The sequence below is a fragment of the Dendrobates tinctorius genome, unplaced genomic scaffold (genome assembly GCF_039654945.1).
Source record: "Dendrobates tinctorius isolate UK_male_01 unplaced genomic scaffold, ASM3965494v1 ptg000086l, whole genome shotgun sequence".
NCBI lineage: Eukaryota > Metazoa > Chordata > Amphibia > Anura > Dendrobatidae > Dendrobates > Dendrobates tinctorius.
Genome location: NW_027361754.1, coordinates 21,412,370 through 21,428,641, shown reverse-complemented (window position 1 = coordinate 21,428,641; position 16,272 = coordinate 21,412,370). Strand labels below are relative to the sequence as shown.

Here is a 16,272-nt window from a genome sequence, read left to right as displayed (position 1 = left end):
GAAGTGATTAAACAGAGTCAGCATGGGTTTGTAACTAATAAGTCATGTCAGACTAATTTAATTTCCTTCTATGATGGTATTACTGATTGGGTGGATCAAGGAAATGCTGTAGATATAGTATATCTTGACTTCAGCAAAGCATTTGACAAAGTCTCTCATACAATCCTTATTGAAAAAATGACTAAGTATGGAATGGACAAGGCAACTGTTAGGTGGATTCATAACTGGCTTAGTGATCGGACCCAAAGAGTGGTCGTAAATGGCTGCACATCCAGTTGGAAGAATGTCTCAAGTGGGGTACCACAGGGCTCTGTCCTGGGCCCTGTATTGTTCAACATCTTTATCAACGATTTAGATGAAGGAATTGAGGGTAAACTGATTAAATTTGCTGATGACACAAAGCTAGGAGGGATAGCTAATACTAGAGAAGAGAGAGAGAGGATTCAAAAAGATTTAAATAAACTGGAGAAGTGGGCAGCAACTAACAGAATGGTTTTTAACAGGGAGAAATGCAAAGTACTACATCTGGGCAATAAAAATGAAAAAAGTATATATAGAATGGGAGGAATAGGGCTAAGTGACAGCACATGTGAAAAAGACTTGGGTATACTAATAGATCACAGACTGAATATGAGTCAACAGTGTGATGCAGCAGCAAAAAAGGCAAATGCAATTCTAGGATGTATTAACAGAAGCATACAGTCTAGATCACGTGAAGTCATTATTTCCCTCTACTCCTCTTTGGTCAGACCTCATCTGGAATATTGTGTCCAATTTTGGGCACCACATTTTAAAAAAGACATCAACAAACTGGAGCAAGTTCAGAAAAGAGCGACCAGAATGGTGACCGGTCTGCAAACCCTGTCTTATGAGGAAAGGTTGCAGGATTTGGGAATGTTTAGTTTGCAAAAGAGAAGACTGAGAGGAGACTTAATAGCTGTCTACAAATATCTAAAGGGCTGTCACATTGTAGAAGGATCAACTTTATTCTCATTTGCACAAGGAAAGACTAGAAGCAATGGGATGAAGCTGAATGGGAGGAGACACAGATTAGATATTAGAAAAAACTTTTTGACAGTTAGAGTGATCAATGAGTGGAACAGGCTGCCACGAGAAGTGGTGAGTTCTCCTTCAATGGAAGTCTTCAAACAGAGGCTGGACAGACATCTAACTGGGATGATTTAGCGAATCCTGCTTTGAGCAGGGGGTTGGACCAGATGGCCCAGGAGGTCCCTTCCAACTCAACGATTCTATGATTCTATGATTCTATGATTCTTACTATGTTCCTCACAGTGGAAACTGACAGGTTAAATCTCTGAGACAACTTTTTGTATCCTTCCCCTGAAAAGCTATGTTGAATAATCTTTGTTTTCAGATCATTTGAGAGTTGATTTGAGGAGCCCATGATGCCACTCTTCATAGGAGAATCAAATAGGAGAACTACTTGCAAGTGGCCACTTTAAATACCTTTTCTCATGATTTGATATACCTGGCTATGAAGTTCAAAGCTCAATGAGGTTACAAAACCAATTTAGTGCTTCAGGAAGTCAGTAAAAAGTAGTTAGGAGTGTTCAAATCAAGAAAATGATAAGGGTGCCCATACTTTTGCACCGGTCAAATTTTGTTTAAATGCAGATTGCACATTTTCTGTTAGTACAATAAACCTCATTTGAATCCAGAAATATAACTGAGTCCATCAGTTATTAGATATATGAAACTGAAATAGCTGTTGCAAAAACCAAAATTGTTATAAAGAAAAAAGGTTAACATTAATAGGGGTGCCCAAACTTTTACATATGACTGTATGTTGGTGTCTCTATCTCCAACGCTCCCTTCATTAAGACTGGCGAGCCAAATGCCAAGCTTGATGAATTTCGGCCAATTTTTTTTTCCTTTTTCTAGATATAAAACTGAATTGTCCTTTTGAAAGCGTTGTCTTATACTGTGGATGATATGTGGATCGCCCGCCAGGGCAGTGGGGTACTCGGTACCGGGCCGGTATCTCAGAGGGAAGTGTCACAGTAGCGGTGACCCGGTCAGTGGCCCTGGGCGTCCATGTAAAAGAATAGTGTGGCTGATGATTAAAGTTTATGAGTGGATGATACGTGACACCACCTGTGGTGCTCGGCAATGAAGATGTTAAGCCGACGCTGCAAACAGATCCTCTGGGACAGATGGTGTGGTGCAGCAATGATGTTGTAACCCTCCACAGGCAGGGCTGCAGTCCCAGGACAGAGTAGATGAAGAGGATAGGTGTTGAGGAAAAGGGTGTAGTGTCTGGCACAGAGATGTAGCAGTGCTGGAGAGTTTGCAGGAAGGAGGCAAGGACACAATAGGGTGCAGTTTCTTATACCTTTACTTTGCTTAGTAAATGCAGTCCAGAATTCCAGATTACAGATGGAACAGAGGCTGGTCAGCCTGGAAGCAACTTAGGAATCTCTCTATCAGATGGGTTGTGTAGTCTCCTTTCTAGCGCTTATCTTAGGTACTTGCAGTACTGTGTTACACTGAAGTTCAACTTGCTTGTTCTCATTTAGAACTCCCTCGTATGGCAGACAGTTGTAGCCTTTCTCTTCTGGCTCACACGTCGCTTATGTGGGAACAGAGCATTTACAGCTTCCTACTCCTCCGGTTTCTGTTGCAGGAACATCAGTATCCAAACAACCTTGGAGACCGGGATCTAGATCATGCTCTATAGCTAGAAGTGAGCTCTGAACTCTGCTCAATCTTCCAGCTCCTCTCCTCACGTCCACACACGTTGCCCTCCTCAGACGAACTCCTAATTTCTCCTTCCTGGCCCCCAGAGAGCAGCTCTTCCCCCAGTTTTGGGTTCAGAACTCCCTCTGCTGGCCTGGAGTGGGAGCTGTGTTGTGTGTTGTGTTTAACTGACAGAGAGATCCTTTATTGCTTCCAAGCATGACATCACACTCCCTAGGAGGAAGGTAATGCCACTGTGGCGACCATACTCCTGGGGGCGCCACATATGACTGTGGAGAGTGTGGTTGGGAGAGATATAACACTGTCCATTTAGCAGAATTCATGAGGGTGTTATACCGTGTGTGGTGAAACATTTTGGTGACATCATGCTCTATGGTGGCCAAGCAACAATTTCCCTCACCCTTGCTGTAAAAGCTGGAAGGTCCTTCTGTGATTGCGCCTATGTGCCATGACCCTACCTACTCTTCTGAATATTTTTTTTCTCGTTTGGGGTGGGTGAGATTTCAGTTGAGGGCAAAATTAGGACATTTGCTATGTGGCTCCATGATTTCTGTGTAGACCCATCTGTTGAAATCAAGACACTCGGGTGGTGGTGCTGCTTAGCACTGACCCCCATCCCACAAGCACCATAGTGGTTGTATGGTCTTCCAGTACCACTGTTAGCAGTATGCTCTGCATAACCCAAGGCAGTGGGGGGTACTCTTGGTCAACGGAGGTGCACAACCTGTAGAAATTCCAATTTGGCACCAATTTTAACTGTCTCAAAGAGAAGATCAATTTTCTACCAGCCCGATAAAGTCTACGCCTTTTTCCATATGTGCTGTAGCAGGTTTAGCCCCAGGTAGCACTCAACTTAAAGTTGACCATACACTATTAGATGACTTTTGTCCAAATTCTTCTCCCTTAAGACCATATAAATGAGCTTTTGGCTTGGCTGAGCATTCATGTGCTCTCTATGGGGAGAGATTGACGCCAACCCAAATGCAACCAACAATCTGAATACAAACTTCTTGCCCCATCAACATTCATCAGTCACTCGCCAAGACGTCTCTTTGGTTCTCTCCATGTCTGGAAATATCTCCAACACATCTCCTGTTTGAAGGACTCATGTTCTTTCTATGACTTTCTCATCGACATTTCCATCTTTACAAGGTCTCATACCCATCAGAATTGGAGGTAAGACAATTGATCCAGGTACGGGGTGCAGCTGTTCGGTGCTGGGTGCTGAAACAAACCCAATAACAGGGATTATAATGCCGCTTCTGCAACCACAGGGGAGAAGAAAAGACCAAGATTACATTCTGGTATGTAATGGGGAATTTTAGACATTTTTAGTCTTGAGAGTTCGGCACAATCACATCTTGTATCTGTTTCATCTGTTTTAGTTGGATGCTCTTCAGAAGGAGATGAGTGAGAGGGAGAAATATTGGCAAAGCCTGAAGAAGAAGGAAGAGGAGCTTATCAAGGAGCTTAGTAGGGTGACTCTGTATGTCCTCAATGTGGCCAGAGATGGGAAGATTCATAAGGTAACTGCATTTCTATCCCAAGTATAAAGCCTACCCTTATGAAGTGCTACCAATATGGGACTGGGAGACACCTGATCACAAAGACTGATAGGTTAAAGGGGGCATCACAGAAGGAGAACCCATGTTTACTTGCCCCCTTTTTGATTGAGATTATATAACTGTTCGGTACAAGCAGTTTCTGTTCTGATGGACATGAGCTGTCCTTGTTTTAAGAGAACGCCATATTCCGAAACATATTTTGTGACCACTGTAGGTAGGTTGTATCATGTCAGGGGTGATTGTAGTGGGGCAAGAAATAATCGGCTGATCGTTATGGGGTCGATATTCTGGCTGGATGGCTCTGGCTTTTTCTGACAAGCTCATTGCCTCCAGAGCTGCATTCTAAAAGGGGCAATCTCAAGATATCGAAGCTGAGCTTTGATTCTTCGCTATAAGCACCTAGGTCAGATTTATTCTAAAACTGGTGTAATAAATTACCCCAAATCTGTTGTAAAAAGAGCCACATGTGAATGGGGGGTTGATCTCATGGCATGGACCATCTTCACAACGTCAATGTAAATCCCCTTTAAGGAAACCTTGTTAAAGGGAAGTTATCATGAGAAAGTTGCCTATTCTTTAACCCCAACATGACTGGAACAAAATTTCCACTTTTGCACTATTGAACAAAATTTCCACTTTTGCACTATCTCCCTTTCTTCCAAGAGTCATACATACAAGACTTGTTTTTTTGTGGGATGAGTTATAGCTTTGAATGACACCATTCACTTAGCCATTAAATGTAATGAAAAATGGGAGAAAAAAATCCAAGTGCGTTAAAATGGTGAAAAAATAAAAACTCCGCTTTTATTGTTTAGGTTTTGTTTTTGCAGCATTTATTATGCGATAAAAAGGATCTGGCCATATTATTCTCCAGGTCAGTAAGAGTACGGCAAGACCAGACTTAAGGTTTTCTTTTAAATATGTTAATGGTCAAAGAAAAAAAAAACAGTGTAAAAATTTTTTTTTAAAATTCTTGTTTGTGTTGCCATTAACTGAGACCCATAGATTTTTTTTTATTTTTAAATTAATGCATCTTGCTTTTTTTCCGTTTGCTATTAAATGATACTATTTTGGCATACTACCCATCGGATCCCCGAGATCACGCTGCGAGGGGCTGATGGGAAATTGGTAATTAAATCGTATTGAATATCACGGTCAGAGGAAAAATAAAAAAATTTAAAAAAATGGAAGTTGAGAAATGAAAAATTGCCCTGTCATTAAGGGGTTAAAGGCCTGGAGAAAATTTGGCCATGTGACAGGTTAATGCCGGACTGAATTCTTACTCTCTCGGCTCTTGTCTTTTACATTAAGATTAAGCTGAGAGACCGAATTCTGTCACTGGATGAATCGTGTCAATCCCTCGAAGAAGAATCGGTATCTGAAGTCCAGCGAAGAGTTAACTGCAGCGTGAACAGGTTGTTTATGAAGATGGGTCACTCCACTTTTCTAGGTAGGAAGAATTCAGATTCTCAAGGCATCAATCAGACTCGCAGCCTGTTATGGAGGACGCCGTCCTCGCAACCTGTGATGAAGGCCACCGTCCTCGCAGCCTGTGATGGACACCTCCATCCTCGCAGCCTTCAGAGCTCATCCAGACACTTCGTAAAAGTCGCCAGACTTGCCAGAGCATTATTAGCCTTTCTAATGAAATAGCGCAAAGCCATAGTGACAATTAGCAGCATTGCTACAGGGGACACCAGCCTTACTCACCCATATCTATATAATTGCCTTAAATTGTCCGTCTTCCACTTCCGTCTGGATATCCCCGAATCCCACAATCCACCACGCCGCACCGGAAGTACGCCAACCGCCAATTTGGCACACCCAAGTGTTGCCGCTCAGATCCCGAACGCCGTTGTGATCTCGACCGCCGCTCGGATCCAGGCCGATGCTGCGATCCCGAACGCCGCTGGGATCCCAGCTGCTGCTCGGATCCAGGCCACCGCTGCGATCACAACCGCCGCTGATGACTGATGACACCTCTATATACACCTCTATATACAGTAGATAACACAGGATCCACCATTCACAATAGGTGATGTCACAGCTCACCTCCTTCTGCACAATGATTGATAACACCTCTGTATACAGTAGATAACACAGGATCCACCATTCACAATAGGTGATATCACAGCTCACCTTCTCCCCTAACCTCCTCCTAACATGTTGATCCAGAGGAAGGCAAAAAAAAAAACATGCAGCAAACACTAAGCTTCACATTGGGAAAAAAAATTCCTTCTCGACTCCACATACGGCAATCAGACTAGCTCCCTGGATCAAAGCAATATTAAGGAAACTAGTGTATATACCCTGTAATATTATACTTTTCAAGAAAGGCATCCAGGCCCTTCTTACATTTTAGTAGGGAATCACTCATTACGACATCATATGGCAGAGATTTCCATAGTCTCACTGCTCTTACAGTCAAGAATCCGCGACTGTGATTATGATTAAACCTTCTTTCCTCCAGACATAGAGGGTGCCCCCTTGTCCCCGTTACAGGTCTAAGAGTAAAAAGATCAATAGAAAGGTCTTTGTACTGTCCCCGCATATATTTATACATTGTAATAAGATCACCCCTAAGCCTTCGTTTTTCCAATCTAAATAACCCCAAGTGTAATAACCAGTCCTGGTATTGCAGACCCCCCAGTTCCCTAATAACCTTGGTCGCTCTTCTCTGCACCCGCGTCTTTCTTATACACCGGAGACCAGAACTGTACACAGTATTCTAAGTGTGGTCGCACTAGTGACTTATATAGAGGTAAAATTATGTTCTCCTCATGAGCATCTATGCCTCTTTTAATGTATCCCATTATTTTATTTGCCTTTGCAGCAGCTGCCTGACACTGGCCACTAAATATGAGTTTGTCATCCACCCATACACCCAAGTCTTTTTCAGTGACAGGTTTGCCCAGTGTTTTACAATTAAGCACATAATTATACATCTTGTTCGTTCTACCCAAGTGCATGACCATACATTTATCCCCATTAAAGCTCATTTGCCATTTATCAGCCCAAGCTTCTAGTTTACATAAATCCTCCTGTAATATAAAATTGTCCTCCTCAGTATTGATTACCCTGCAGAGTTTAGTGTCATCTGCAAATATTGAAATTCCACTCTGTATGCCTCCTACAAGGTCATTAATAAATATGTTAAAAAGAAGAGAGCCCAATGTGGTACCTCACTGCTAACCGTGACCCAGTCCGAGTGTGCTCCATTAATAACCACCCTTTGTTTCCTGTCCCTGAGCCAGCTCTTAACCCACTTACACATATTTTCCCCTATCCCCATTGTTCTCATTTTATGTATCAACCTTTTGTGTGGCACCGTATCAAAAGCTTTTGAAAATTCCATGTACACCACGTCTACTGCGTTTCCTTGGTCCAGTCGGGAACTTACCTCTTCATAAAAGCTTATCAGATTAGTCTGACAGGAACGGTCCCTCGTAAACCCATGTTGATATTGGGTCATGAGGTTATTCTTCTTTAGATACTCCAGTATAGTATCTCTTAGAAAACCCTCCAGGATTTTATCCACAGTAGAGGTTAAGCTCACTGGCCTATAATTTCCAAGTTCAGTTTTTGTCTCCTTTTTGAATATTGGCACCACATTTGCTATTCGCCAGTCCTGTGGTACAAACCCTGTTATTATGGAATCTTTAAAGATTAAAAATAATAATCTATCTATGACTGTCGTAGTAGAAAAAGACAGCAGGATGGCACTCACCATTCTCTTGAAATGATTCACTTTATTTCATGTTAATAAAGCATAGGCAATGGCACGGGAGAAATGCAAAAAGACAGACGACAGCCGTTTCGTGCACAATGCACTTCAACAGGTCCCATGCTCAGGCTCAAGGAAACACTAATTTATACCACATGTGTGAACAAAAGAAACTCCACCCTTTACCTGAACGTGTCTTAAAAAAAAACCAAAATAAAAAAATATAAAAATAAAAACAAGCATAATTTACATACACCATATGCAATAAAACTAGCAATCATAACCGCTTCAGAGAAATACCAACATATCCACTTTTTCATTTAGACCCAAAGGACAGGTGGCTTTTGTACGGAGGATCCATTTAGCCTCTATTTGTAAAAGATGTTTTTTATGACTCCCTCCATACTGCGGTGCAGACACCCTTTCAATGCCAGTAAACCGTAATGCTTCCGCATCCCCCCCATGTACCTTCCTCATGTGTTCTATAAGTCTAGGGACACCCTTTCCTGTGATGATGGAATTGAAATGTTCCCTGAATCTTACACAGAGAGGCCGGATAGTTTTCCCAATGTAGAAAAAACCACATGGGCAAAACAATGCATACACTACAAAGGAGGTCCTGCAAGTAATGAATTCCGTGACTTCGTGAAATATAGGTCCCATTTTTACAGTTTTACCACTTAATTTAAATGGACACCAAGAACAGTTTTTACATATATAATTTCCCTTTGGGGCACTAGATTCCAACCAATTATTTCGTTTGTTTTGAAATCTGTTCTTGACTAATAAATCTCGAAGGTTGGTACTTCTTTTACTCGCAAATAAAGGACCCCTACTGACCACATCTGTGGGGTCTCTGTCACTTTCTAGTAGGTGCCAATTCTGTCTGATGACTGTTCTAATGTGTCTATCCATAGAATTATATGTAAAACTAAAAACAAACCGTTTCTCTTTTCCTTTTTTGATCTGCCCGTTAATAACTGGTTCACTTTTAAATTTCTTTATGTATAGGCAAACGGAGGGTACAGCGATGGGTACGCCCGTCGCATGCACCCTCGCTAACCTGTTTTTGGCAGTTTTGGAGGAGAAAGTAGTTTATGTGGTCACCAATCCCTTTTTGAAGGATATAAAATTATTTATTCGCTATGTGGATGACATTTTCATTGTGTGGGACGGGTCAAAAGAGGATTTCAATTTATTTGTGGAGTTTCTTAATTCACATAATAATATGAATATGAAGTTTACTTCGCAATTTGGAGGCTCAGAAATAGATTTTTTGGATGTCAGATTAAAGTTAACCAATGGAGTTTTGTATACAGAAATTTTTCGTAAATCTTCATCCACAAACTCCCTCTTACGTTATAATAGTGCACACCTCCATTATGTAAAGAATTCCTTGCCTTATGGCCAATTTTTGAGATTTAAGAAATTTAATAGTCATAATGAAGGTTTTCAGAGACAAGCGAATGAATTGCGTAGCAGATTAAAAAAAAGAGGATATCCTGATTCTGTTCTAGATTCCGCCTTACATAGGGCTAATAGTGAACCAGTTATTAACGGGCAGATCAAAAAAGGAAAAGAGAAACGGTTTGTTTTTAATTTTGCATATAATTCTATGGATAGACACATTAGAAAAGTCATCAGACAGAATTGGCACCTACTCGAAAGTGACAGAGACCCCACAGATGTGGTCAGTAGGGGTCTTTTATTTGCGAGTAAAAGAAGTACCAACCTTCGAGATTTATTAGTCAAGAACAGATTTCAAAACAAATGAAATAATTGGTTGGAATCTAGTGCCCCAAAGGGAAATTATATATGTAAAAACTGTTCTTGGTGTCCATTTAAATTAAGTAGCAAAACTGTAAAAATGGGACCTATATTTCACGAAGTCACGGAATTCATTACTTGCAGGACCTCCTTTGCAGTGTATGCATTGTTTTGCCCATGTGGTTTTTTCTACATTGGGAAAACTATCCGGCCTCTCTGTGTAAGATTCAGGGAACATTTCAATTCCATCAGCACAGGAAAGGGTGTCCCTAGACTTATAGAACACATGAGGAAGGTACATGGGGGGAATGCGGAAGCATTACGGTTTACTGGCATTGAAAGGGTGTCTGCACCGCAGTATGGAGGGAGTCATAAAAAACATCTTTTACAAATAGAGGCTAAATGGATCCTCCGTACAAAAGCCACAGGTCTTTTGGGTCTAAATGAAAAAGTGGATATGTCCGTATTTCTCTGAAGCGGTCATGATTGCTAGTTTTATTGCATATGGTGTATGTAAATTATGCTTGTTTTTATTTTTATATTTTTTTATTTTGGGGTTTTTTTAAGACACGTTCAGGTAAAGGGTGGAGTTTCTTTTGTTCACACATGTGGTATAAATTAGTGTTTCCTTGAGCCTGAGCATGGGACCTGTTGAAGTGCATTGTGCACGAAACGGCTGTCGTCCGTCTTTTTGCATTTCTCCCGTGCCATTGCCTATGCTTTATTAACATGAAATAAAGTGAATCATTTCAAGAGAACGGTGAGTGCCATCCTGCTGTCTTTTTCTACTACGATAGTTTATGTTTTTTCTTCACATGGATAGAGCACCCGTTCAGCAAGGGTTACAGGTGTCACACTGATAGCGGTTATAAGTGACTTTGCGGGTATTTCTTTCTCAGTGCTGGATGTTTCTTTTTTCTTTGACTGACTATCTATGACTGTACTTAATTCCTGCAGTACTCGGGGGTGTATCCCATCTGGGCCCGGGGATTTGTCAATTTTAGTAATTTTTAGATGCTGCCGTACTTCCTGCTGGGTTAAGCAGGTGACATTTAATGGAGAATTTTTTTTATCACTGATCATGTTATTCGTAATAGGATTTTCCTGTGCAAATACTGTTGAAAAAAAGTCATTTAGCATATTGTCTTTTTCCTCATCCTCATACACCATTTCACCCAGACTATTTTTAAGGGGGCCAACACTATCATTTTTTAGCTTCTTACTATTTATGTAGGTAAAGAATATTTTGGGATTATTTTTACTTTCTCTGGCAATCAGTCTCTCTGTCTCAGTCTTTTGCTTTTTACAGAATTTATTTAATTTTCTGTATTTATTTAATGCCTCATCACTACCTACTTGCTTTAATTCTCTAAATGCTTTCTTTTTGTCACTTATTGCGCCCCTTACAGCTCTATTTAGCCATAGTGGTTTCTTCCGATTTCTAGTATGTTTATTCCCATGCGGTATATATTGTGCACAGGTCCTATTCAGGATGCTAATAAACGTCTCCCATTTTCCTTGTGTCAAAAAATAAAAACATATTATGAAAAATTAACCAATATCTGCTTCCAAATAAGGATAAAAATGGTAGAAAAGTGAAGCTGATACTTTTTTTTGTATTAAAAGAAATGTATAAAAACTTAATCAAAAGTATTACTAATATCGCATGTTACGTTTAAATATTTTAAGGGAAGGCTGCTCATTACTTGAAGAAATTAAGTTTTTGACTTAGATTTTTTTAACAGGTGACAACACAGAAGAGAAGGAACAGCAGCTGATATTTTCTCTAGTTGTCAGGAAAACCACTGAAAAATTAATAGAATTCATTGTCAAGATGGAACAGGAGTCTGAAAGAGTAAATGTCCAGCTGAGAGAATGGCAGAAAAGCAGGGAGGAAACTAGTGAAGACTTCATTACATCACGACAGGCGGTGGTGCGTATCCGCGTTTTCCTCCAATCACATCTATCTTATGAGGTCCCAACTTTCGCTGTGTTGCAACCAAAGAAGGGAACAAAGAGTGAAGAGTTATGGCATGCACCATAAGAGCAAAGATTAGATACAGCAGAGTGGATGGTATAACCTTATTTTTGACTGAGAATTGCTACATAAAAAGCATCTGAACCTTGATAGTAATGAGTTATGTGAATTGTTTTTGAGTGAGGAAATGTGATGCAGTAACTAAATGAATATGCCTCAAGTGTTCCAGATGAAAGATAAGAGGGACTTCAGGGTACTGCTGATGGTTACCATGTGGAATGGCCATGACCAACACTGTGGATGTCTTCTGCACTGATCTATGAAAGAGATTGTATCTCTGTAAAGGAAGTGCTGCTGAAGTGTTTGCTAGCTATGATAGCAAAGTTGCCATTTACCAGTTTGAGCCTTTTTCTGTAAACCACTCCTGTTAAAGCCTGATACTTCTTAAAGAGAAGTTGCAAAATTCAAGCTAGTTGTCTTCTAGTGGGTAAAATCCACTTGAATTGTTGCTGGTGTCCATCAGCATTGCTTTTGTAGGAGGGTCGACGAGGCAGAGGGTACGTGCGTGCTGGGTCCGGAACAAGAGAGGCTGCATCCACTGTTCCCGGGGAAAAGCCTGAGGCCCTGCGAAAGCCCAATTTGAAGTATATGGTCTTCACCTTTCAGATGCTCTTTTACAGGTCATGGTCCAGTTCATTAATGAGTTTGAAGATCATATCATGAAAAGATTAACAGGCGTGGACTCCGCCTATGCCAGACTCCAATATGTGAGAAAACAGTGTAAGCTACAAGGACTTATGGCCAAGGTAAAAAGCAAGTGATTGGGCCTGAGCTGCAGTACCCTCCACGGACAGGAGTGGCGCTGTGATGCCAAAAAACAAGCCATGTTTTTCACAACTCATACCCTTATAATTATAAAACCTGTATTTACCATTTATACCTCTGCTTGCTGTCATGAAAGAAAACATCCATATCACATACACATCACGTTCTATTAACACCTTCACACAACTTCCCAACCCATAATGACCAGACACTTTTTATCGATTTTGCGCCCTTAACTTTTTTTTATTATTATTTGCTGGACTACTAAAATAATTTTTGCACTGTTTTTCTTTGTGATAAATACCCTCATGTTTGAATGATTTTATAGAATGTGTGAAAATTTTTAAGCCAAAATATGTATTTCTTAATTTTGTCTGATTATGAGTAAATTGTACAAAAATTAAGAAACTTATTTTATTTATATATTATCATTTTAATTTTTTTTTTAAGTTGTAAGTTAAAATTAAATTATTAGAATGGGTTACCTGTTATTGACTCATAATAGGTAAAGTCGTAGGAAAACAAGGTGGCTGTGGCATAGCTTTTTTGTTTTTTGGGTTTTTTTATGTGTATATTATTTAATTTTTTTATTATGTTTTACTTTTTTTTTGTAACATAATATCTCCCTCTAAATGTCAATAAAATAACCGGGGGGACATTAATTCTATTATTTTCCATTTTTCCACTGAAAGTGGGACATCCATAGAAGCCACCAAGAGAAATCATTACTAACTGACACTAGACACTGACAGTCCGAGAGCTAGCACCTGGTAGACACAGGCAAGTGCCAGAGCCCACTGTGCCCAAATGAAAATGTATTGGAGGATGTGACACTGGATGTATGGAGCATCTCAGGATCTAAGCCTGCTCCATATGACGTTGATCCCAGCAGTGTAATACAGCTGGCACTTATGACTAACTACTATATACAGAGCCAGCTTCGATTGTAACAGTTTAACCTCTTAGATGCTGCTGAAAATCCTAAAAGCAACATTTATGCAGTTGTAAATGGAAGTAACTATGGGATGTTGATTGTATCTGCCTTGTTGTACACCTATGAAGCAGCATAGGAGATTAGTAAGTTTCCAATGCATTGTGATATTACATCATCATTCATTCTCAATTAATGGGTAAAATCTGTGTTCAGTGAATGCAGATGTGGCGCCCCTGAGGCTCAGTCGCCACAGAGGTACTGCACCTTCACCTAAGGTGTAGTGCCCCACTATCCAGGTAAAGTGGGAACTCCTTGACACACTCCAACACCTGCATCCCACACACAGGATAGTTCAGCAGGGCCATATTGCAGCTTTAGTCTCGGGGTGTAGCAGAGCACCTTTCGTGGAACCTTGCTTCGTAACACGAGATGTGCTGGGAGGTGGGTGGAGTTAGTATAAAAAGACTGGGAAAGATAGAATTACAGGTCAGTCGGACAGAGGAGAGTCTGAGAGCAGTCCCTTAGGGGTGAGTCTGGGGTGAGTCCCAGAGGTCCCTGGAAGAAGGGATGGAGGAAGGAGTGCTGCAGCTGCCTCAGTGACTTGAGCCAGCTGGCACGGGAAAGGAAAGAGAAGGAGAGACGTAGAACTGTAACCTGCATTTCCATAAGAGAGAGAAGGACAAGTACGGAACAAAGTGGAGAGAGAACAGAGAGGAGGAGTGGGTTGGATAGGAACCCTGCCTATAGGTTGTCAGCGCAAGGCCGGGGCCCGGTCCCCGAGGTTGTACGGACACTTATGGTTCTGCAGCAGACACCGGTGCGTTAGTTGGCTGTAAATGCACTATTCCCATCAAAGACTTGGGACACAACAGCAAACTGATAGAGAGCCGGGATTCAGGAGAAGGGAGTCCCCAAAGTGGGCTACAGCTGTCTGTCATACAAGTGGAGTTGTTAGGAACATCTGACAGGAGGAACTTCAGAGAACACGGTACTGGAGCTCTTCATACTAAAAGGCGCAATAGAGGAGTCGTTCAGGAAGGCGCATGTTGGCGGGGTGCTGGCGGGGAGAGTCCTATCTTGCCTGGAGGTTGGCTGGGCCTCTGCCCCGGAGGACACAGTGCCGAAGCAGGCACCTGTGTGTACTACGAACTGTGAGTAAAGCTTTGAAACTGCAAGCTCTGGTGTCCTCCATTCATTCCTGCATCAGCACCGCTACATTTGGGTATCAACATCTACACCATCCCGTGCCCTACTCCTCCAGCGCACCTTTACACTGCCCTGGGGCTACAGCTCTACCTGTGGGGAGCTACACCATCTAAGCTGCAACACACCATCAGCCCCAGAGGATCTGCAAGCAGCGTTGGCTTACCATCTTACTTGCCAAACACCACGGGTGGCGTCACGAACTTTAAACTACATTACAAACAAACATCACCGCCATTGATATTGGGGCCCAGGGCCACGGACCGGGTCACCGCTGCTGTGACACCTCATCCCCCTGACACCAGCCCGGTACCGAGTACCCCACAGCCCTGGGTGAAGCCGACGACGGGGCGACCCACAGATAGGAGATGACAGTTGGTGTTGTTAAAATTCTATGTGGAGGGGGAGAAGCTAGTGGAATGCACAGACATTTTGCTGCAAGTTCTCCTGAAATGACAGTTGCAGTTCCACGTAGAACTTAACAAGCACCAACTGTCATCTCCAATCGCAGTAATGGGAAAGCCTGCAATCCCTGAAGACACATTTTACCTGTGAATTGAGAATTTTGAGAATGAAAGATCAGTCAAGGAGGAAAAAAATGCATATTTCTCTAATAAAATATATTACAAAGTTTCTTATTGTTACGAGTACTACTGATATCTGGAAAAAAAATTGAAATGTCATATGTGCTTTAAATTTTGAATAGCTACTGATATGCGTCATGCCAATCTAAGGCATTGAGATGATTTTCATCCATGGTTCGTGCTTCAGTCTTATTTATTAGGTACATCGCACTTTTATATCAACCTGCAAGGATCGTACTGGAGTATTACGGGCAGAGAGCAAAGAAATATTGGTGAAATGCTTGTTCCTATGTTAAAGCATCTAATTGAAATCATGGAAGAAAATAAAACTTGTGTCTTACCCCCTGATACACAGGCCCCGGTGTCAGGTAACAGTCTGCATAACTAATAAAGAGCTAGAATAGTGATGGGTATACCTAAAGATAGCTCCTTACTATCAGATTGGTGGGGGTTCTACACTTGGTTCCCTCAACTGGTGCCGCGGCCCTAGGAAGTGTGCCGCGTATGGAGCAAAACCAGCACAGCTCTATACACCGAATGGTGGCCATTGTTAGTACTGCAGCTCAGATCACATTCACTTTCAAAGGAGTTGAGAACGGTCGGTGAAAAGTTTGTGGAGTTGAGGTGTACTTCCAGCAACCACGGGGGCTACTAACAGCTGATCCCTGGGATGCTGGTTATCTTAACGTCAGTGTCCTGATATTGATGACCTGTGATAAAAATAGTTAATTGATATCTTATCCCTGACAACCGCTTAAAGATTTAAAGGTTTTTATAAGATTCGAAAACAAACAGCCTTCTTTTTTTTGTTAACTAAATGGCACCAATGTAGTGTTCAGGTGAATGTTGTAATACCAGACACAGCCTGATAGCAGAAACTACACAGTGTAGAGACCAGAGATATCAGACGCCATCACTGTATGAAATAAAACATAGAACCTTGCAACTGTTAACAGAGGGAACAGAAGCCAATG

At 41.5% G+C, this 16,272-nt stretch overlaps 1 protein-coding gene across 4 annotated transcripts in view; it reads left to right on the top strand.

The window, feature by feature from the left end:
- The first annotated feature begins 10,424 nt into the window (after nucleotides 1-10,424).
- The window catches only part of LOC141097767 (uncharacterized), a 61,204-nt gene continuing 55,356 nt past the window's right edge, over nucleotides 10,425-16,272 (top strand). For all 4 annotated transcript variants that reach the window (XM_073585163.1, XM_073585162.1, XM_073585161.1 and 1 more), the window contains exons 1-4: nucleotides 10,425-10,534; nucleotides 11,520-11,707; nucleotides 12,433-12,558; nucleotides 15,486-15,666. In XM_073585163.1, coding sequence (XP_073441264.1) covers nucleotides 11,609-11,707; nucleotides 12,433-12,558; nucleotides 15,486-15,666 — 406 coding nt within the window. In that variant the 5' untranslated portion in view covers nucleotides 10,425-10,534; nucleotides 11,520-11,608. The remainder of the gene's footprint in view (nucleotides 10,535-11,519; nucleotides 11,708-12,432; nucleotides 12,559-15,485; nucleotides 15,667-16,272) is intronic.